This window comes from Falco peregrinus, chromosome 3 (assembly GCF_023634155.1).
Source record: "Falco peregrinus isolate bFalPer1 chromosome 3, bFalPer1.pri, whole genome shotgun sequence".
Lineage (NCBI taxonomy): Eukaryota > Metazoa > Chordata > Aves > Falconiformes > Falconidae > Falco > Falco peregrinus.
In genome coordinates this window covers 91251364-91276006 of record NC_073723.1, presented here as the reverse complement: position 1 = coordinate 91276006, position 24643 = coordinate 91251364, and the positions used below count along the sequence as shown (strand labels likewise).

Genomic DNA, 24643 nt, shown 5'->3' with positions numbered 1-24643 from the left:
TTTGACAAGGTGTAAATTCTCCTCTGGGATAATGATATAAACATTGATCTCCATCTGGAATAAGTCACCTTTGGTTTTATGGGGTATTAAAGTACAATCCCTTGCTGGATTTAATTTTTCCACACGACAAAATAGAAAAAAAAAAAAAAAGACTGTCCCATAGAATAAGGTAGAATCAAGGACATGGATCTAATTCAACAAAACAGACCTAATATGCAGTCACATGCACTTTCATTTAAACCCAGATGATTCTGATCTCACTTTGAACTTCCAAAAGCAGAGGAAGAAAATCTGCTGAAAACTGCAAAAGGTTCAAATTTTTTTTAACACCAATGCCTACCTCTAGCACACACAAAAGCTGAATATAGACAATTTTAAGAATACAGCATCTCCCAATTCCTCACCGTTTTCTGAGGTAGCCTGGCAAGTTTGGCTTGCTGGTGAGACACAGCCACCACTGAAAAAACATAAGTCCTCCAAAAAGCTTAGGAATGTTCAGCATTAAAAGGAGCAACACAGACAACTGCATCCAATGGCAAAGCAGCAGCAAATCAAAACCACTGTGCTTAGCTTGAAAGTACTGATAAGACTTGGAAAGAATACTGCAGCTGCAAAAAGAGGATACGTGGAGAAATCAAGATCTCCAGTTTGGCCTGTGCCCCAAGATCTCCATCAGCATAGAGCAATCAAAATACAAAATTTCTTCTTCAGTCCCTTCTGCAGAAACATGCCCTCAATTTCTCATCGCCTAATCCTAAAATAATTTATGATTGTGGTAGCAGGTGTGTGAGGAAGAATCCTTAAGCTAAGTGTGTCGGGGGGGGGGGGGGGGGGGGGAGAAAGAGAGGGTGAAAAAAAATCACAGCAGTTTTGCCAACCTCTGCAAAAGAGGCTGTTTCTTCTCCTCCCCTCCCCCCCAAAAAATAAAATAAAATAAAAAAAGGACGGAAACATTCAAGTGAATCCCCTTCCTGTTGACAGACTGCCAAAAAAACCACTTAACTGCTGCTGTCTCCTCAGCTTTTACTTTCTAACCTATCTTTAGCTGTTTCATTAACTGGGATTTCCCCAGTTTCCAATACATCTGCTTGCAAACCCTAAGGTACCAGCAAAGAAACAAACGTAGCTAAGCATTTCTACAACAAAAGTATGTGCATCAAACACTGAAATAGCTCTTTACATTCACTTGACTTTGTTTCCTCCCTCACTTCTCCTGCATCCATGCTAGGACTCAATACTCGCATTAAAAAGAAGCAGTCACAGTGGGTGGAAACAGCAGCTATCAAACAAGAGCAAGTTTAACTGGGTCATCTTCCAGAACTCCAGCAAAAAAAACAAACCTGGAACAAATTAAATCAAATCAAAACAAACAAAGTAAAAATCAAAACAGGTAAGAGCAGCTGAACAAAGCTAAAAACAAGAATCAAGCAGAGGAGAGCCTAGACAGGCCCTGAATAGCTGACTCTGGCTTAAGCCACCACAGCTGGTGGCTACCCGACACTGCAAAACAAAGCCCAAGGTTTAAGCTGTGCACATCACAGCTACACATCTTCACCACGCAACTGCTTTAAATAGGCCAATGGCTGTTTTAAGGGTTTATACTGAAAACATTCATACTGACTGGGAAAGGAAGCTTAGGCAAGAGGCAAACCCTCTCCTTTCACCACTGTGTCTCCATTTTTAACCCACCCTGACCACTGCCACCGCTCTTCTACCCTACCCAGCTAAAGCTCTTGAATGCTTGCTCATCTTACCCAAAAAACATTTCGTACAACAGTGCTGATGCCATTAAATGGTAGTTTGTTGCAAGCTGGTCAAGGAAGGCTGTAAAAAGCCTGTGTAAGAACAGGACAGAGTGGGAAAGGCATCACAACAGATGAAGCAGTGGATAGAAATGAAAGGCTGCAAGAATGCAGGTGCACAAAAAAAGCTTCAGGACTCAGCTTGGGAGTTTTCCCCATCAGCCGTAGCACTTGCTTGAATTCTCTGTTTTTGCAGCATCTGGTAATGAGAAATGAAGAGATTATCTGGCTGCCTCTGTGGCGTTCATCTTGCCAAGAAAATCCCCACCCTACAAGAGAGATCCTTGCTAACATGAACAAGATGTGCATACTTTCAGTGCAACAAACAGAACCAAGCTGTCTTGGTCAGAGAAATGTTTCATAGGCTAGTCCTCAATTTCTCCTTGAGTAACAGTTTAAAATAGAAAATTAATTAAAAAGCAGACCAACAAAATATCCCCAAATTATACTCTTCAGCAGAGAACAATACCTTTTCATTGGTTTTTGAAGGATTAAGGCAGAAAAGCAATGTTCATTGATTCTTTTATGAAGAGAACAGAGGTTTTCCAGTATTTTTTCTTTTTTCTTTTTTTTTTCCTTTGTGAAAGTAATATTCTTTCTTTGTGCACCAATGCACTGATTTTCCTCCCTTCCTCAGATGTTCTAGATGTCAAAGCCCACCAGTGCTTGCGCTGAAGTTTGCCCAAGGCACTTCACACCCACTTTGTCAAATATTCAGGATTGAGAAGGAGAAAGCATTTATAATTCACAGCATGAGACTTCATATCCAGACAACATATCATCTGTCAGTTGCACAGATGCAAGTACCTTTCCAAAAAAATAAACTAATCTTTTCAGGACTGCAAAAGGTAAGTCATTTTATGAAGAGAGAAAGGTTCTGTAAGGTAAAGTGATTTGTCCAACATTACATGCTGGGTAGAGACCATGGCAGACCACTCAGGAAACCCAGTTCTCTTGGCACGTCTGGCAGTACAGATTGTGCTTCCCAGGGAATGCTTGGAGAAGAGAAGCATTTTACCTTTTAAAAACCAAACAAATGCCTGAGCACCTTTCCCTGGCCCAGACCCATTTCTGTTGACACTTAACTGCTGACAGATGCAAACATTTGAAAACAAAATAAAAAGAAAGATGTTTCCTGCAGGAAATTCCAAACTTAAAACTTGGACATTTTACACTAATCTGCACTGCTGTTTTCCTTCACATTTATCACTTTTGCAGCAGTCATGGGAGCACCAGCATGGACAAGCTATTTGCAAGCCAAGTCATCTAAACCTAAGGTGTAGGGAACAAGGTGGAAAACCCCACCCAAGCCAACTGCTTCTATTACCATCACAAGCGAAGGAGACTGCAGCAGTGATGAGATGCCAGAATGGGTACGCTTTGTTCACCTGCAATGCTACGTGACTTCGTTAATACCCATAGAAGACTTTGAAAACTCATGCCCTGTACTGCCCTGTCCTGGTTTTGGCTTGGGATAGAGTTAATTTTCTTCTTAGTAGCTGGTGCAATGCTGTGTTTTGGATTTAGTATGAAAATAATGTTGATAATGTGCTGTTTTAGTTGTTGCTAAGTAATACTTACTCTAAATCAAGGAGTTTTCAAGTTTCCCATGCTCTGCCAGTGAACAGGTGCACAAAAAGCTGGGAGGGAGCAGAGCCAGGACAGCCAAGGCAAACTAGCCAAAAGGATATTCCATAACATAGAACATCGTGCTCTGTATGTGAACTGGGGGGGGGAGTTGGCCGGGAGATGCCGATGGCTGCTCAGGGACTGGCTGGGCATCGGTCAGCGGGTGGTGAGCAACTACTGTGCATCACTTGGGTATTTTTTTGGTTGTTTCCCTTTGGGTTTTATTCCTCTCTCTTTCTCTCTCCTTTTCATTAAAATTAATATTTTATTTCAATTATTAAATTGTTCTTATATCAACACAGGAGTTTTACCTTCCCCCCCGCCCCCCCAATTCTCCACCCCATCCCACTGGGGGAGGGGTGTGGGGGTGTGTGAGCGAGCAGCTGTGTGGTACTTAGTTGCCAGCTGGGGTTAAGCCACAACATGCTTGAAAAGCTGCAGAGGAGAAAAAATCCTCAAGCCTTAATCAGCCATTTAATACTGTTATTCAATGTATTTTTTTTAATTGCACCTCTTCTCAGCACACTTTTAGCAAATTTCTGGAAATCTACCCCCAATCCCGGTTTTAGCCTGTACTTGTTCGCTTTGGTAACACAAAACCAACCAAACAACAACAACAAAAAAATCTGTCTACAGTCTTGTAGCTCAGTTTAAAAAAATGGAGTTACAGTACAAAAAAATTCAGGCTCTCTCCCAGTGCCAAAACTGCACTAAACTACATCCTCGACCCAACAACCTGTTTTTTTATAGAAATTTTACAAAGTATTTCACTCTTTGCTTTCAAAGGCGCCAATAGCTTTCTGAAACCTACTTAAAAGTTTCTTTTCCAAGTTAACAGATAGGAATTTCAACTTGGGACTTGTAAAGTTATTGTTTTTTGACCTAATGTTGCAAATTCTTGTGACAAAAACTTTTTACAAGGTTTCATTTCTGAAGTTCATACAATTTCTAAGTAGTTTGAAAAGTGATCCACAAGCCAATTATAGCTGTTGATGTGAAACATCCTTGCCACACGAACAGGCTATGAATTTCACTATTCCTAAACAGAAATGTGCCAGATATTCACAATCATTACAGTAGCAACATTGCTAAGTTTCAATGCTTTAACTGCATTTTTATGTAAAGCCTCAACTGAAACAATAAATTAACATCAGAATAACCTTGCTGATAACCAATTTATTCCAAAGAGGGCACCCTACACAGGCTTGAATATGGACAAGTATGCAACAGTATTGTTCAAAACAAAACAAAATCAAAGTATAAAGACTATTTTAAAGGTTCTTTAAAGCCAAGAAAACCAAGGCTGAAATGTCATACTGGTTTCCAGAACCAAAACCTTGTCATAGTAAAGTTCACCTTTTGAAAGACAATTTTTAATCTAAGTAACGGATTCCTCAGAACATGACTGTTCAAGAGTAAATCGAGGTAAGAGTTTATTTAGAAGCCATCTCAACCACCAACCTAACTCTCCAACTCCCAGAGCTGTGAATCCCAGGAAATTTAACCAGAGGCTCATGACGGAAAGAACAACAGTACAGAAGTGAGGGGTTCTGCAACACTCTTAATCGGGTAAGGAGCTGTAACAGTGAGATTGCCACTACTTTTGCTTCTCCACCTCTCAAGAAACTCAGCAGCTATGCATTCCTTTTGTCACAGTTAGTCAGAAATAAAACCCCACAGCACACAATCTCACTGTTAGATTATGCATGGGTTGAGCACTCAGAAATCCCATGGCTGTATGTGGAAACGCAGAGGTGCAATGAACGCTGACACCAAGCAGGGCAAGCCCATCCACTATCCCTAGACTATGCTACCAACCTCCTGTATTTCAATCACAGCCACTTTACAGGATATGTTCATATCCAAGAAGAAAGATCATGAAGACTCCAAAACTAAAGAAACAGCAGCATAAAAATAAGAATCCAGAAAGCAGATCAAGTGGTGACACCAGCTAAATTAGTGACAAACGTTTGAAAAGCATAAAGAAATTCACAAAGCAAGGACATGGGAATAACTGAGTTATTCTGACAGCCTTATGCACAGATTTTGTTTTGTTTGACAGGTATAAATAAGCTCTGGCCTCTGACTGAAGGAGGAAAAAAAAAGCTTTCACACTCCATCAAACAAGCCTAAGAAATATGTATTTAAAGAAACTGCCACTAACCCATCTCAGAGTATGTAGTAGAAAATAGCATGCGCTTTGCTTTACAGCTAGATTTCAAGAAGTAGGTGTTCAGCAGGAGCTTGGTGGGGAAAAAGCAGCAACCATATAAGGCAACAAAACCAGAATAAAAAGAATGTGTTTTGGTGAGTTGGGCAGACATCTGTTCTTACCACACAAGGCTTGGCAACTTTCAAATTAGGGGAACCTCAGATTACCCTTTCAGCTAGGAAGTAACACACAAAGCAAGGTTTCTCACACACAAGTCAAGATCAAATTTCTTTATATTTACCTGTCTGCTTTCAAAAGCAGGTTAGATGGCAGTTCAAGAAGCTGGTTGTGTTGGACATCCAGGACCTCCACTTGCGTTCGCTCGAGCCGATCTGGTAGCCTTCCTAACATGTTATGTCCTGCCAGCAGCTTACGCAAGCTACTATTGTTAAACAACCTTAAGAGAAATAAAAAACACCAAAAATAAGGAAAAATCTAAACTGAAGAGTTGCTTTGAGAATTTAGGTGAGCTATCACTGTTCATTACAAGAAAGTGATTCAGCCAATTGATTAGCAGACATGGTATTAATTACACAAAGATCCAAGAACGTCTTCCCACTCTCCACCAACTTCTTGAAAAGGTTGTTCAGAGACAGGGAAGGAGGTTTAAGGATGATTCAGGAGTGAAAGTAGTGAGAAAGGGTTGTCTTATTGCACTCTATAAAACATGAATATAGAAGCATGACAGTGAAGGAGGTAATTGCTAACAATGGCTGCAGAAAACTGCACATGTGGGACCCCCCTAGCTAATGGAAGAACTTCAGAAGTGTGGGTGAAATCACCAGTTACCCCACAAGCTCCAAAGTGCTCTGCTCATCATGTGCTGACTCATAATCCAATGCAATTCCCCACCTCCCATTTTCCTTTTCTATTAATACCAGACTAACATAAAGCCTCCTTTCCAGTCCTACAGCAAATGAAATTTATCTAATCGGCTTTACTTTCTTGAGCTTTTACAAGCGATAGATGACCAGGAGTCCCAACCCCCTGCTCCATTTTTTGGAAGGCTGGGGGAGAAGGGGAGGGGGAGAAGAGGGCAACATAAAGCTAGAGCAAACAGCTCTTTTGATCATAGAGCAAAGATGATATTTGCAGTATAAACAACCTAATAAGGAGTTAAAAATATGCACCCAAAGACCTCAAAAAGGGAGCAACTCAATTTTGAATCGGCACTGCCTTCAGCAAATTAAGAAAAAAAGATTATTCTTCATCTGCCACCTGTCTTATATTCCCACTACCGCACTGTTTAATTTGGCGAGCCTGTGCATCATGCTGACTTGTTTCAATCAAAGACTGTCAAATTGCTCAGCATTAAAGCAAAATCTTCTTCCCTCTGTTACAATGACCTAAATACACATAAAGAGCCTCCCCTGCTCTACAATACATCAGGTCATCAGACTATTGTGCCAAAATAATCAACGAAGTATGCTGAGTATTTTCCCCTTGACAGACACAGTCATACTTTGCATCTGCGTGCCAGTGTTAGCAGTTATCTCAGTTGGCTGGATCATCTGCATTACGACCATGGATACAAGTCAACAGCCAGCCGTATCGTTCCAGAAGGCTCAACACAGGGTGAAAAGACACTTATCATGCAGTGATAAGCATATCTATTATGTTTTTGTCATTTAACCATTTTTGTTTCACTCTGCTTTTACTTGAAAATCTCTGTCAGTTACAAATTTGCCTTTTTATTTCCTTTCCTAACCAAGATTGGCTAGTATCATCGACACCAAACATTAGAAGAAAAAGCAGAATTGGTTGACAACACCTCCAAAAAAATCTATCACTTTGGGGGGTTTTTTGGATGAGTGGGGGTGGTGTGATTTTAAAATAAAAAAAGGTCAGATCATAGCAAACACCTTAGCAATTAGCTTTTCCATTAAAATATATTTTATAAATAATTCAGAAGAACTGAGTAAGTCTTTGGGGTTTTGTTCATTTGTGTTCACTTATTTCCAAGTTACACAAGCACCAAAGGAACAGGGATGTCTGAAGAGAGATCAAACCACCAGCATATAACTAAGCAAGCTCCCGAGAAGCCTGAGACACCTAGTTCTCAAGCTAGGTGAGGAATCAGGACACTGGGACTGCTCTTCCCTATGGGCAGCCTTCCCACTTGCCCAACTCCCACTGGAAGTTTTGATGAGATCAAAAAATTCTAAGGACAAGCATGTCACTCGGCATCAGAATCTGAGAAAACATGATTTGGTGAAAGCATTCAACAATTGAAGAGAACACAACATTGAATACATATAGAACTTTAAAAAAAAAAACAGACAAAAAGGAAGAAACATGCATACAGATGTCTTCTCACTGGTGGTGACAAGATCATTTTGGCAACTCTTAATTGAAGCATTTCCATTTTCTTTGAGGAATCTTTGGCATCATCAGTTTTGACAATGAATTTGTCCTGCATAGTTTAGACCAAGTACTCTTTTTGTTATTTTTCAGCACTTTTAAAGCAGAAATGGCTGCATTACAGCCCAGTGTACATTGTTCCCATTTTCTTTAATTGAAACAAACATTAGGACACAGCTCTCCATCTCAACTGCTTCAATTCTTTGTCTTCAAGGTCTGTTTTTCTGTTTCAATAGGCAAAAACACATAGCATCAACCGTAGCTTGTTTAGATCAGGTGTAACCTTCAGCCCTCCAGGAAACTGCTGCAAGGCTTGAACATTTGCGGTTAGAGCAGCAAGCATCCTCCTGGGAGAGCCCTGCTCACTCTCTTCACAGGTATTCAGTGCTACTCTGCTTAGAAGAAAAAGCAGACAGCAGTGCACATGAACACGCTGGGCACTAGCATTTACCTGATACTTAACAGTAGGTCCATACCCCTGAGGCATTTGCATTTGAATCCAGACCTAAATTTCCCTAACTTTAGCAGACTTCAAAGCCTGTGTTTCAAACCAGGCCTTAAAACTGAGTTGACTTATTAGGAGCTAAGCTATCTAGACACACACTACAAAGAAAAGTTTTCAAAGATAAGCTGTTTCCTGGGGTTAAGGATAAGATGGCGGGAGAGACAAGTGGGATGTTGACTGTACCTAATTTCAGCTAATCATTAATCTCCCAAAGATATCCGGTATGCCTTGGTAGGCCTTGCTGTTATGAAGTGCAACTGAAAGGCAAATGAACTTTTGCTCCCCCCATCTTCTGAGCAGGTACAGCTTCACTTTGTGTGGAAAACCAGAGGCATTAATCATCTGCACGTTAGCCTGTTAGTTTGCTTGGTAAATCTCCTCACATCCTTTTCTGCCCACATTTCTGAAATCTATTCTCTTCCCATTTCTGACACTAAAACTGCTGGTTTACACCATATGGCACATTCATGTGACCCAGACAAAACTATCCTTTTGGGTTTCTGATGCTCTTCTGTGCTATACAGCTCTGTAAGGAAAATATTTAACAACTCATCATACACTAGCTGTCTACAATCTTCAATGGCTCTGCACATCCCCACGCAATTTCACCCTTTGTGCCTAGTATGTTCTCCCTCTTTCACAACATCTCTTTTGAAGCGCACAGAGCAGACAAGAATGACAGCTCTCTTCCAGTGAAGTCAGCGACTTGGAAATTTTCAATACCAGTACCTGATCAGTATACTCACTTGGAACAGGTCCCTCTAGAAAAAAAAAAAAACAACTAGCAAGAGCCACTCATTATTTAAACTCAACTTCTATTTTCCTTCCTGTTCACTTGCTTTCCTATCATTTGCATTTATCAATTTTAAGTTTAAACTCCTGGAAAAGAGATCATCTTTGTAGTGAGGGTGATTGCTGTACTTGCAGGAGTTTCCTTCCTTGATGAGGCTTTACCTTCTCCTCTCAACTCTTTTTCACTCAAACAAGGCTGTGAACCGGAGTCTCCAGGCACCAGTGAAATGAAGTTACAAGTTCTGGATCCCTAAACTGTCATGCAAAGTTATGGTTGTAAATATTTAATATTCAGTATTAAAAATGAAGGGCTTTCCTGCCTGAACAGCCACATGAACAGCTTCAAAACTTCCACCTGGAGTTCAAAGGCATTGCTTTCTCTGCATGAAAGTAAAAGAAGAAAGGCTGGGTAGAAGCTTGAGGCATGACGACACCCCACAAGGTAAAAATAAAATCAAATGAAAGATAAAACAAGTCTGACAGTCACTGGAACAAGCTAAACACTGAATCAGCAATTATTTCTGAATTGGTTCTCCCGTTCCACATTGTGCAACTGGTCTGCAACACTCACCGGGCAGGCAGCTCCCGTATCTGATTGTGGCCAACATCCAACACCTCCAGTTTCCTACTGTCACATACCCACTCAGGCAGGTTTTCCAGGTGATTTCTATGAACAAAGAACACAAAGAGGTGTAACTAAATGATAACTGAGATGTACATGTTATTAAGAATACAGCCTTAAGAGATACAGATACCTGCAGGAAATAAATCTGCTACATAGTATTATGCTTCCTACAAGACTGTGCGCCACCCCTCCTTCTCTAAGGGCACTACCAGTGCAGTAAGGTCCTGGGTGAGGAGGCAACAAAGCTAACAGCATCTCCCTAGATGTGCAACCACTAAGAAAATGCAAAAAGCTAGCTCCAAATTATCAGGGAAGAAGTGTTAAGGGTATCAGAGTACTGAGGATGAAGGAGTCTCTCCATGGAGAAAAAAATTTGTGAGATACTCCTTAGAAGATATCCACGCTCTACACAGTTGAAACACACCTCTTCAATTCCCCACAAATTCAATGAAATTTGCTCTACCACTTTTCAGCTATCTCACTGAATAGAGCAAAATCTTTTTTTTTTTTTTGGCATATTTTTAAAGCCAAGAGTTTTGCTTTTCTTGCATTTATCTTCACAGAAACTAACTCTTCCAAAAATTAAGGTCTTGGAGAGAAGTTTTTCCAAATATTGCACTGAAAACCTGCAGCTAGGCACAGTAAGGCACCCTGCCTTAAAGAAAAATTAGCAGCATGAAGTACATGGAGGAGGTTGTGTGCATGTGCATTCACATAACCACTACTACAGTTAGCACACACAGATGCAAAACTGGGCATCAGATATTCAGGCACCCACAGACCTGAAGTCCAGGAATAGGACCCTTACACAGCATAAACATAAATGAGTGTTCATGCTCATTCATGTGCTTCTATCCTATAGTTCACTCATGCAATAGCCTTTAACCAAAATATGCAATAGCAACCCTACCCCTCTTATCCTCAGATCTCTTCTTTTTCAATCTCGAACGGATTTCCCAATTCCAAGCCAGGCAAGAAGTGAAAGACACTCTACCCGTTAAGTTACAATGCCATCACTGAACTGAGGCACAAAAAGGGTTTTGTGATCAAAATCATGCATTCTGCACCAATTTCATTTACAGCTAAATGGAGAACACAGCTTTACAAAGAGCACTTTTCAATAAATCACACTTAGTGTGATGTAACCTGTGTGTTACATTTAGGTGCACAATGCAAGTAACTCAAGGTTGATGAAACTTTGAAGTTGATGGCCACTCACCCAGGTTAACTCGCTAATTGTTACAATTACCCTTGACAGTTTAGGAGTGCTTTAAGCAGGCTTTTTAATGAATGAGATTATCACCTTAACATGCAGATGAGTAACTCCTTAAATAAGACAGACATTAAGCACTCCTATAAAGTGTTTTCCTGATTCAGTCCTTAAATTGTAAAACAAACTAAAGAACTCCCCCTCTTCCATTTCTTTCCTTACCCCACCTCCCTTGTTAAGGTGAGATTTACAGATGCATTCAAGTGGCAACTGCAGCCAGGCCTGCAGAGAGCAACGATGAGCTGCAGGAGCTGCCAAACTGATGAGCAAACTATAAAACTTCAACCTATGCTGGGTTTGTGTACATGTCTCATATTGGTGTATGTTTGAATCATCATGTTCCATCTCTATAAGATATAAATCTTTAAACTCTAACTACAAAAAAAATTACTTTTAGCACTTAAAAAAATTAAATATTTAAATCTATAAAAAGGAAAGAGGGAAGAACTGGCCAGCACAAAAAAGCCCATCCTCTAACTGCAAAAATCAGTCTTCTCATATCTCAAGGTCCAGTTCCTGGCCCCACTCCCAGTAAAATATCAGTGAATGTCATTTTTCCCTAAGCTTCACTGACATATGTTTTACAGGCCCAAGAAAAACCGTAACCTTACCTAGAAATATCCATATAAGCCAGGCAATTAGGAACCGGATACACATCAAGGTGAACAAGTTCTAGGGGAGAAAATACATATATATATATAAATAAAAGTGGTGATAAAGACTTGCACCTAAAATGGCTGTTCCTTAAGAGTTACTTTAAGCAGCTAACACCCAGAGATTTCAGCACAAGTCAGTAACCTAAAAGACTTCTGAGGGTCTGGACCTTTGTGAACTGAATTTTGTTTCTTTATTATTTTTGAGCACATTTGCTGTATTACATTGTACTTGCTGTGATAGACCAGAGAGGAGAAACTGGAAGTTTTTAAATGTTTCATGGCAAATTCTCATTTTTCCATTCTTGTTCTGGAGCTCTAACTTCACCTCTGCCCAGAATAGTAAATCACAAACCTGCTCTACTTTTTTTTCTACTGGTCACTAACGGTACAGGCACAGGAAGGGAGATTCCCCACTCAAGAACAGCAAGCTACAGAATACCCTGGAGTCTTCCAGGTCATGGCAAGATCCAGAGTCTGTCAACACATTACACAAGCGTTTGCATGCCTGTGGAGTTCCTGGTTGGAAGCAGCCTTACTGACCTTTCCAGCATCTCAGCTACTGCTACTAATGTTATATTTTGATTGCTTCAATAATACTTCATATCTTAAGGGCTTTAGGTAGGTAATGCTTAGCATTAGGGTTGAAACAAAACCAGCACACATTTATTTAAGCCTACAGAAAATCCACTAAAGTGAAAGTGTAACAAGCATCACGGTCCCTTTGGAAGATGAGGCTAAACCAAGGTGGCTGAGGGTGCAAAGAGAGGATAGCCAGGAGGAACAGCAAGAGCAAATGCCGTTGACTGCAAGATACAGGTTGACTTGGTTTCTCAGCTCACATTGCACAGCACATGCTCAGATTATGTTAACTTTTCTCAGCTACAAAGATCCTGGCATGAATACTTCATGAAGGCACAGGCTTGGATATCATTAAGATGACAGCCTTTTAAAGGCAGTTCGGCCTGTTCATGAAATCCACAGCTCTCTGACTGTGCATTTTGTTTATTCCATAAAAAACTAACCCAAATAATAAGAATGGTGGTGGAAAACCAAGTATTTTAAGTAATAGTGGCTTCCAGAGACAGGTCAAACAAATCCTGCTCATGGAACACAGGAGTTATTCAACTGGAAAAGGCTGCATTATTTTATTATCAAATACAAATGAAGTTAACTCATTATAGATTTTGTAGTTTTGTGGCCAGAGTAAGCAGCTAGAGGTAGTAGCAAATATATATATATATATATATATATATATATATATATATATATACACATTGTCTTCCTTTGTCTCACAAATGGCCACTTGTTCAAACTTTCTCAACTCTAGGGAGGAGCAATGAATTCCTTATTCGCCTTATTAAAGCAACACATGAATATAACCTAAAGAATTGACAACTTAAAGACTCCTCCCTGCTGACATAGAAAGGAATTTCGACTCAAATTCCAAGATTTTCATAGTTTTGAGACCTCCAAATCAGTAGTCCAGTGTTATTTGAAAGTCACTTCTGAAGCTCAGAACTGCCAGCAAGCACAGCACATGTAACTTTTATCCAAGGGTCATGTCAAGAGCCTCCTGCTTGCTCCTCATCACATGCACTGCTCTCCACAAGCATCCTACAGAGAACCAGGTATGAAACCAGAAGTCAGATGACACCACCACAGCTGCCCTGAAAACGCCCTTACCATTCGAGGAAGCGTACAGCGCCTTGAGAAAATATCCACTGATTTTGAGGGTTACCAGTTGATTCCGTTCACAGTGTAACACTTCAACGTTGTTAAAAACCGTTGCATCCAGCTCCCCAAGTTTGTTGTCTCTGAGATCCAGTTGGGTCACATGATGCAGAAAATCTGTGTCATCGGCCTCCAATCTCCTAATTGAATTCAATCTTGCAGACAAAAAGGGAGATTAAGTGTAGTTACGTAGGCTCCTGCTGACAAACCAATGCTCACTCTACAATCAGTTGCACAACAGCTCATGAATGGATGCCTCCAAGTTCTGATCAAGGCTGATTTTAAATACTTTTGCCTTTGTTATGGTATTTTAAAAGATGGATAGATCCACTCTGTTGTTTTATCCATTATGACAAAGGAAAGACACCACCAAGCTCTTTTCTAAACTACTCTGAAATCTACTGATAAAAAGCTCTGCAAGAAGGTAAGTATTACTGTTATTGTGTCTATAAAAATAAAAGATAATCTGGCTTTTATTTGTGCCTGACAGTTTGAAAAAGAACAAAACCTCTATAGTTCCTGCTGGCCTATCATGAGCATCTGCTGAAAAGCCTGGCAGACACAAGTGGCCTGCAGATATTGGAGTCTCTTGCCTTATTGAAAGGCCAAATTGAGATTCATGAATTCCCATATATTCGCCTCTTGTGTTACTGTGTTCCACAGCAAGCAAACTCAGAGACCTGAAAATAGGTGTTGAAAGAAAACAAAGCAAAAACCCAAGACGAAGTGGGCCTGTCAGATAAAGAGAACCGGTTTTATCACACCTTCACCGCTGTGCACTGACTGCCAATACTCAACAACTTCCCCAGAAGCTGAGTGAGATTATCTATAACCTAGCGATGTTGGAGACCGCAGAGCACTCAAAGAGTTCAGTTTCAAATTCCCAGCTCTGACCAGAACACTAAATATCAGTATAACAACACCTGCTGGACCATTAAGTCTCCCTAGTGAGGACAAGGGCAAATGCCTACGCTTCTGCTGTTACTGTTGCTTTTGAAGAGTTGCCCTCTGTGTAACAGTTGTATTTTCAGAGTAGCTACATTTTCCAGTTAGAAGAGAATGGGTAATATGTCCCCTCCAACACCACCGCCTACTTTTGCTGTTTTCAATTTACAAGCAGTGCTTCCTTCCGATTTCACTAAAGCAAAGCACTTCACTGTGCAGCAAGTACAGTTTACAAATATGTTCGACATTTACTACTGCAGGTAGCGTTACAAAGAGCCACTGTTCACTGCTCAGTGCAGACGGGATGCGGCAGACAATGACAGGGCTGGAACTTGGAGCCAGCTTAGCCACAGTGCCTCTGCTCTGAGGCCAATTTATTTATTTATGCGCTTTTGGTGTACATATGAACACACAGGCATATTTTAACACCACCATAACCACTTCAGAAGTCATCCATCTATTTTAGCTGTTTTCTTATGCTGACTCTTTCTTGATTGCAAAGTCTGACAGCTACACGGCAGTACGGCACACTAAGTTTTAGCTTGAATAGCTTAACTAAATGGTTCCAAAATTCATCGTTGTTTTGACCTCATGGTCCAGGCTCTGAACTGAGCCTTGCCCAGCTGACTGCAGAAGCTAGCTTGCCCAGAGACTGTAAGAATAAAGAACCACCTCATACCGGAGTCATTTATAACAAGGATCTGTTTAGACTCTGCTGAGCGCAACAATAAAATAACATTACTTATGGTGGACTAGGCTTTTTAACATACCAAGAAATATTAAAATATCTGGTTTTGTCCTTTCACCTTCACTGCCCTTTTCTCCATCCCACACATCTGTAACATTTCAGACAGAAGCTTTTTTAGGTCAGGGACTATCATTTATATTACATTAACACTGCAGCAACAAGAACTGCAGGAATCACTAGTGTCCCAGGCCTTGTTTTGTTTGATCTTTCAGTGTAAATATTAATTTTCCCCCAAACTCATTTCCTTATCTATCGATCTCCCTAAATGCTATCTCTTCTTCAAAGAAGAATGCTAAGTCACGGACAAGTGCTGTGAGTTACACAACACCACCAGAAACATGGTTTGATGGACTAACACAATAGATTCCTACCTGGGGGCAATTCTGGCAGCCAAAGAGAAACCTTTTCAACCAATAATTTAGACCCACTTATTTTTCCACTTTTCCAAACACCTACCTTAGATCCACATGTTTAATATGAGGCATCCTTTTTAACACCTGCAGATTCAGGGTATCCATGCAATTTCCTGACATACAGAGCTTATCCATGGCATTCAGCTTCTCCAGAACCCCTGGAATGCTGGTAAACTCATTGAAGGACAGACTCACGTAGCTGAGCTGATGCATATGCTCCAACTCATCAGGAAGGGACTGAAGAAAGTTGCCATCCAGCAAAAATGTCTGCAAGCTATTAAAAGCAGGGGAGGGGAAGGGAGAGTGAAGACAGTGAGTGACCTGTTAAATCACATTTCCTTCCTACAAATACACAAATCTGCCACAATTACAGTGACTTAAAATGTACAAAAGGGCAGAAGAAAGAAAAATGTTAATGAGTAAGGCTTTAACATCTGCTACAGAAGATACCGATCAAACAATTAAAAACGTTAGCAACTATGAAACATAGGCTGTGTTAAGACAGTTGTATCCTATCTTCAAACATCTCCAGAATTGCAACAATGTGATGGCTGAAGCACATGAGCAAGGAGGTTGAAACATTTTCTTCATTGTGAAGATGACCCTTGTGTCAAATGCTGGGGTCTGGAAGAGCTTCAAGACACTAAGTGTGCTTTCCCTCCATCAACAGCTCACAACTTTTTCCACACAGATCTTAAGCCAGTATGCTCTGACAAAACCCAGTGAGTTTAAAATGTTTCTTATAGCCAGATTATGTATAGAGTCATGAAACTGCTTATTGCCTTTATTATCAGGCTGTGTACACAAAGTTTTAAGAAAGTACTTGCTTGTGCATCTCGCCTACAACTGCTGGAACACTTCTGAGGGCATTGCAGGACACGTTGAGTTCAGTCAGGGTTGCGATGCTGCAGACTGCCAGTGGGAAGTCTCCTAAATTATTATTGGAAAGATTAAGGCTCTTCAACTTGGTGAATCTACAATGAGATAAGAAAAAAAAAATAAAGAGGGCAAATAAGCGTATCATAAACCACACCATGTTGCCTTGCAATAGTTAATACAAGGTAAGTTTGGTTATGTAAATACAAACCACATGCAATTTTAGTTTATGTACCCAGAATAACCGGGGAAACGAGTAGACGCTCAAGTTCAACACCACTTGCAAGGGTATACTCATGTTAAGATGGCATAGAGAAACAAGCCCTCCTGAATAACACGCTAAATATATTCTCCTATGAGCCTAACAAACAAAACCCTTGCCATCCTTATGATATATGTAATTTCTTCTGTGCCATCTCACGCTGTACTAAAGCACTGCTATTTTTCTGAACACATTTCTTGCTAATAAGACTATCCTAGTGACACTGGTTACAAGGTGCAGGAAATTCTCAGCCTGTTTGAACAGTAAATTTTTGTGGTGCAGCTCAGCTCCATTCATGTGAGTAGATACTGCCTTTCAACCAAAATTTCTCATTAGGATAGGCTGGTTTGAATACAACTGGGAAATGTGCTGAATTAAAGCAGAATTTAGCAAGACTTCTGTAGTGACAGAGGCAAATTCTTATGCTCTCGATTAAGTACAATGTCAAAGCTCACAGAGATTTCAAAATTTTGTCCTTGCCGTGTCAAGAAACTCTTAAAAGCCCCTTGATTTATCACATCAGCCAATGAAGCAACTTGCATGTGTTTGCCTTATTAAAGATGATCAAGACTGTTTGAACAAAAAAAAAAAACCAAAGAAGGGGACAATCCAATTAGCCAGCCTGCATGTTCAGCAACATTATTATGGTTGCCTAACAACCACTGGGAGGTATGCCTAAAGGCAAGTAAAAAGGATGAATGAAAAGATCTGTGTCAGATTCTGATAGATGGGAGGAAGTTTCTTTTCTGGCATGGTTTACACCAGGACATTTTATTTGGACTTCATTTTCCTTTTTTTAAGACTCAAGTCCTTTATTTTGTGCGAGCAGGCTTTTATATAACACGCTGATGGAAGCAAAACTGCACCTATGGACACTGCTATTCCACACGAAAGTAATCTCTGACAGCATGTGCCAGCGCATCCACAGCCTCCACGCTGGCCCAGCACATTCTTACCTCAAAGCACTTTGTCTTCCCCAACCAGAAAACACGGACAGAAATCACATCAAGCATTAAAAGGTTAAAGAGTTTTAACATCAAAAGACTCTTAAAAATACTTACCAGCCTCTGCAATCAACCAGCACACACCTTTAGTATTGCCTAAATCAAAAACTCATGTCACTGACTAAACCTCAATATGAAAATGTAAGTAGCGCCTTTGTATTGTATTTCAATGGGGGTTGTAATTGAAGTGTGGATTTTACACCAAAAGACAGGCTGTAAACATACTTAACATTTACACAGGCTTGCAGCAAGCAAGGGAATGCTGTGCTCTCTACCGGTATTTTGGTGCAAAGATGGCAGAAGAAAAAACCCGGAAAAATCATGGCCAGAGTTAACACAGATTTTGAACACCCTGTGCCATGCTGGAGGCAGAAGTTTGGATCAGAGTTAGATGGAGACTAAATGAAATCTTGCAATCAAATTACTGCTCCAGGGAAAAAAATGCTACTGTGCAGAAACAATGACTAATATATCTCTAGAGGGTGAACTGTAAAATAAAAAGGAGGCTAGGGTTAGCCAGCTGATGTTAATAAGACCTACTAGCCAGGGAAAAAAAAAAAAAAGTAGCACAATTTAAACACTATACTTTTATATTCCTCTCTTTTGAGAGAAAAAGCTTAAAAATCTCAAACCTAGAACTAAAATGCACAATCTTACATTTATCTTTAAGAGTAGATTTGGGCCACAGATATACTTGAAACTTGGAGTGATTCTGTGGTGGAACAGCTGTCCCACATCTTCCTCAAAGTCAACTGCAAATACAAACAAGAGTGCTCTAAGTAGCGGACTCTGCAGTCTTTAGAAATTAGATATTTTTTTTCAGTATTTAGGTAAGTGCAAAATACTAGTGATGACAGGAAGTTTAAAAAATAACTAAGTTGCTGGAAAAATTGAAATGCAACCATTCAAATTTAAGTCAACCATGAAAAACGAATTAACTCATTTAATAATCAACACCGAGGCTACAGCCTTTACCTGTACTGCTGTGGAGTCTCAGAAGAAGTGTCTCAGTTCTGCCCACTAAACAAGTGAAAACTACAATCTACTGTAAGACCCCAAATAAAATCTTAAGATAAATTTACAGAAGATCAAGCTAATACACAGAGGAAAGAGGGCTGGAGTGGGGGAGGGGGGCGAGGAGGTGAAGAAAGCTATGGAATACAGCAACTAACTCCAATGCGGTGGTCAGCTTCAGGATTTTCTGCACACATACTTGTTGTGTATAATTGTCATAGGTCAAAGACAGGGAGACAAAACCCTAGCCCCCCCACCCCATATGTATCTGGGATTACATCTCTGCTACCCTACTGTATGTTTTACTGTGTGCTTATTAAGGGCCTTCTGCAAGTAATCCAGTTACTAAGAGCACCAACTGAACTTGTTAACAGGTCTATACAGTATGTAAGGGGAGTAGTACATCCAGTGTTGGATATACTCATACAGAAGCTGAAAATGCACATGTACGCGTATGTCAAATAATCCACAAAGGAGAGTTCATTGATAAATGACATTTAAAGAAAAGCTGAAAGACAGACACCATACGTTTAGTTAAAGAGATTAATTTAAAACAACCGGCAGGAAAGAGATACTGTCTTCCCTCCTTTGTAAACATGTTTGTTTGTGAAATGCTACAGTCACATTTCTTCTAATGGAGCACTGTCAAATACAGAACATTACCAAGTCAAACTAGCAGGCATTTGCTCAAAGTTAAGACCTAAGTCTACCTCTAAAGCTTTGGCCACTCACTTCCCACCATCCACATCACAGATGGGTTGGTGCACTTCCATTATGGAGTACTGCCATGCTGCACATTTAAAATGCTTAACTGTTTACAGTGTTTCTTACATCTAGATAGATTTACAGTCAGTAGCACCAGTATCATTTGTAGCATCAATATAAATAAAGTAGAAGTATTTTACATGCTCAAGTTTTCTATTACTCAGTTTACACAGTGTCAGGCTTTAAATAAGATTTTACAGAGCAACGTCTTTGCTGTTTTCTTGCACCCAAATCTTTATTCCTACCTGAAGCACAGGCACATAATTGACGCTGCCCCCATGGCATTGTTAGAAAGAAGAAAAGGCACAACGTTGCTCGTTTGAGGCATGACAATGTAATAACCTTGTATCAAGTCCATATATATGCTTTCCTTCCTCTTTTCCCTCCTTCCTTCACTCTAGACTATGTTATTGGTTCAAAAAAGCCAACCTGAAGCACAGCCTCTCACAACACACTATGTTCATTGAGCTTTCTATTGTAATGAACAATACATAAACACTCACTACTCTGACCAAAACCAGCCCTACTTCAAACTAGAGCAAAATGCTGACATGTCAAGCCTTGAGTTTAAACATGCAATACAACCGAACACTAATTGCCATAATTGAGCCAAAAAAATCTCCACTTACTTAATCCTGAAGCTGCCACTTCAGGAATGGCTTTAGTTTGACATGTGCAAAATGACGAGAGGGACTAATAGGAGAAGTTTGTATCTACAGCAAAAATGAACTGATGTGCTAATTTCAAATTCAGATCTACCCGATGTGCACAGCAGAGAAATTTCCATTACATAGTACAGCATATATGTTTCACTGTGTTTGGAGCAGGAGGAATAGTATATTGGATTGGCCATACACCATCATTGAAATGACAGTGTAACAGACTCATCTGACAAAACCAGTCCTGCCCTGCTCTTACCAAAAGCAATTAAAAAGCAGTATTTTACTACACTCAAAACAGAAGACATGGCTTAATAAGGGACTCAGTTTAAGGAAAACAATCACTTTCCCAATACTATCTCCACTATTTGGACTGTAGCGGCATTTCAAGCAGTAGCATGACCATCCCTCAGCTTCAGCAGCATTCCCGACAGATCGATGGCACTTGCCTAGCAGCACTGCGACGAGTGTTGGAACTGAACTACAACTTGCTACCTTCATGAATGCCAGCTACTTCGGCCACTAACTTAATCATGAAGAGAATTTCCATATAAACCCGACACACCAATTTCCTCCTTGGAAATAAAAGGTCCAATTTACTGCCTTTTTGCAGTTGCATCAGATTTCCCATCAATAGCCTTATTGCCTAAGTGAGCAGCTAGCTTAGCGCCAGAAATACTGTCATAGCATTTCCCTTCCCAGAAAGGGAAGTCATTGTAAAATCCTTAAATTAGTTCGGCAATTAAAATGAACTATTCCAGCCCTCTTTGCCCTGCTAAATTTGTCGAGAGAGCTGAATCGAGGTAGACTGTTTCTGCAACAGCTAGGGAGAGTGACTTGGATGCTGCCGGTGAAGGCTTTACCTAACTGAGGTCAATAGCAGCCCTGCCCACCTTGGGCATGAAAGGCTTTTCAGTAGATAGTACAGAGAGGAGGAACAAGGAGCTCTGCTGGTGTTTTCCACTCTGTTTCTCTGGACAAGACTCCTGTTCATTCAGAAAAGAAGTAGCTCATGTCGCACCACACAAATACAGGTGGAGTAAAGTCACCTCAGGAAAAAGGGTCACTAAGCTGGTCTGGTCAAGTCAGAAGAAACTTGGACAAATTCACCCATTAATTATTGATTTCTCCGTTAGCCGAATGAATAAATGAAAACATAGTTTAATCTGAATTTTTATTTCCTTCCTCCTTTCTTAAATCTCATGTGGGAAAAAGAAAAAGAAAGAAAAAAGCAGACTAATAGCTGCAGTTTTGGTATCTTCACCACCTTTTATGCAAACACACCAGCAACAGTCATCCTGATATCTCTCCCCTCCACTCAGATTTTAAACTATAAAAGGCACAACAATTGTGGCATACAGACCTGAGTCTCTATGCCAAAATTAATTAGTAGACTGCATTAAAAAGAAAAAAATAAAGGAAAAAAAGAGACTGCACTGCACAGATAGGAATGACTTTAGATCTAGGCAATTATTTTTCAAAATACAAATAATCACAGATGTTAAGTTAAATTCAGACCACCTGCAAACTTAAAACAACAATAAAGCTTTTATTCTATTACATAGTTGGTAAGAAGACTTACTCTTGTTTTATAAAGACAAGAAAAAGAAAATGTATGTTTTGTTAAGTGAAAATAATGTGAACCTCTGTTACTATACTTTGCAGTTCTCATTCTCTGCCCACACCTAGCGCACACTGCTTCATTAGCAGGGAAAGAATGTCCTCAGAGAAAGAACAGAATTCCTAGGAAAATGTGAAAATACATTCTCCTTCTCTATACTGGAAATCCATATTTGAAATACATGAGCATTAGCTAGCAGTGGGCTTCTAAACTGAAACATGTTTAAACACATGAAGAGAAACCCCTTACTTCAGAAGCCACATCAGAAGGCAACGGACAAGCAAGAGTAGGCTGATACACAATAACTGGATTCTGTAAGTATGTTCACCACTTTTTGAAGTATTATTTAAAAGAGATACTGCTATACTTAGCCTAATAGTTCCACTAAACTGAGCCCAGTTATTAACTGCAATTTCTATTTTTAGACTATACTATTTTTAAAAATGCTATTTTACAGCATATTTGCTAGTGCCATCTATTCTACTACCACTACTAAGAAGTTCACTACTCCAATTTAAACAATCAAAAAAATCCAATGTGTTTCAGGCATTAAATGGATTTTGCAACCTTCCCCACTCAGTCACTTGTAGCAACTTGATTTTGCAATTTATTTTTCTTTAATCAAATGTCACTGACTTTTACCGAGTATTCACATGAGGGTACTTTCTTGAGTTCAGAAAGGTACACAGACAGGAGCTATGTAAAACACAACCAGTCATGAAGACTTGGAAAAATGCACTAACAAAACCAAACCTTCCTTCCTTCAACACCTTTACAAACCAAATAGAACAAAAGTAGCGAAGTGACATAAAAATCATATTTCAAGTGTGGTCTTTAGTATTATAAATAGAGAAAAAAAATATGCCAAGGCTACTGAGCTGAGGAAATATAGCACCAGAATACAGCAAACACTACACAGAGTTTGTTACTAGTAGACCTCTGGTTGTCAATATCATGCCAACTTCTCCTTCTTGCCCTACTGCTTAGATGGCTATGCTTCAGTCTTCAGCTTCAAGTGAAAGAGGAGAAACAAGTATAAAAGGTTCCCTGGCTCTGAGACCATTAGAGTGTGAGAGAAAGCTCCCAGCACCTTCCCACACTGTGGAGCATGCAGGGGCACTCCATTCTTTGTGGTAGCATACTCCCCATGCTAGCTGGATTAATTTAAATAACTTCAATGAATGCATGCATTTAGAAGCAAATTCGTTTCCAGAAGAGCATCCTAACCCCCTCACACCCCAAAATAAAACAAAAAACCCCCACCCCAAACACACAAACAAAACCCACAAAACAAACAAACAAGAACAACAACAAAAAAGAGAAAGCTCGAATCTTTTCCACTGTGTCTACTGGCAGTACCCTGTGGGGCCTGGCAAGGGGGAAGATGTGTATTTGGCATGTCATTAATCCATCCAATTTTCTTCACTAACCTCAGTTTCATACACTAAAAGCAATAATATTTTATAATATAGTAACATATATATTTTATATATTATAATAAAGTGAAGGAGCACTTCAATGAACTTTGAGACCAAGTGGCAGGCTAGAGACTTTCTTCCCTGCTCCTCAATCTCTAGGGACAAGGTAGGTTCTCACCACCACATGTAGCAAGCTTGTCTACTGTGTTCATGCCAGTTGGGTTGCTGATACTGGTCCCCCTATTTTTTAAAGCTGTCTGGGAACCTAAAGTGTTCTCTGAGCAATCAGTGTGTTTTGAATTGCCTACATACTGCACATTGAGTTCATAAGGAGGGATTACCTTGAGGATCCCCCCTAAATTCTGGGGTTTCATCTAAGAACAGCTATCCTACAGTTGGAAGTAGCAAGGGATTTCAAAACCCACTTGCATCAATATCTCAGAGTCCTCTAGCCTTCTCATACACTATAGATGTAACTTCAACTTATTGCCACTAGCCCAGAAGAATTTCAGCTGAGATGCCAGGGAAGGCAGTTAATTTCTAAAGAGGCTTTGGGAGAGAAAAGATACCAACTGATCTTGAGATAAAAATCCATATAATTACTGCTAATAATTAACAACAACAACTGGAGTAACAACTTATTCTTCAGATAAAATTGGCAGCATCGCTGTTTATCATTAAAAGAAACTTTGTGGCTTATTACACTCCCACTTTTTCCTTTCTCTCTTTCTAAATCTGAAACAGGCTTACATTAAAAATCCACATACTGACAACTTAATTTTCAATATTAACAAACAGTATTCTCGATGCCAACAGTTTTTTCCAACGGCAATGACTGAAACAATGACATATAACTATAAAGGGGTGCTTAGCCCAGTGAAGCAGAGCAACAGTAAATAAGGACTACAGTTTATTCATTTGCTTCAAACGTAGAGCAATAGTACTCTGCAAATTTAGTAAGCCTGAACTCTTGTTTGCACTTCAGAACAAGAGCTGTGATGTTGCATTGTAGATAAGGGGAAAGTGAGGTTTGGGAACACAGTGTACATATAAATCTCAACTTTATGGTTTAAAAAAAAATAATTAAAAAAAAATCCACCAACCAACATCCAAAGAGTGTAAGCAATAACATTTCTGACAACTAAAGACAACAGAATGTCTTCAGTTGCTCCACTTGCAGTGTACAGGGGCTAAAACACCAAGGCATAAAGGCAAATTCTGACTCAAATGGGGATACTGTCACAACACACGTCCACTGCTTCCAGTACTGCAACAGCTGGACAATCTTTCAGCTAGGGAATCTCCTCTCTCCCCTAAAAGAAAAACACCCTTTCC

The 24643-nt window shown here is 39.9% G+C and overlaps 1 protein-coding gene across 1 annotated transcript in view; it reads right to left on the bottom strand.

The window, feature by feature from the left end:
- The window catches only part of PHLPP1 (PH domain and leucine rich repeat protein phosphatase 1), a 144414-nt gene that overhangs the window by 20997 nt on the left and 98774 nt on the right, over positions 1-24643 (bottom strand). Inside the window, 6 exon segments of the mRNA XM_055800817.1 lie at positions 5885-6040; positions 9873-9968; positions 11808-11868; positions 13536-13738; positions 15733-15963; positions 16517-16663. Of these exon segments, the coding sequence (XP_055656792.1) occupies positions 5885-6040; positions 9873-9968; positions 11808-11868; positions 13536-13738; positions 15733-15963; positions 16517-16663 (894 nt within the window).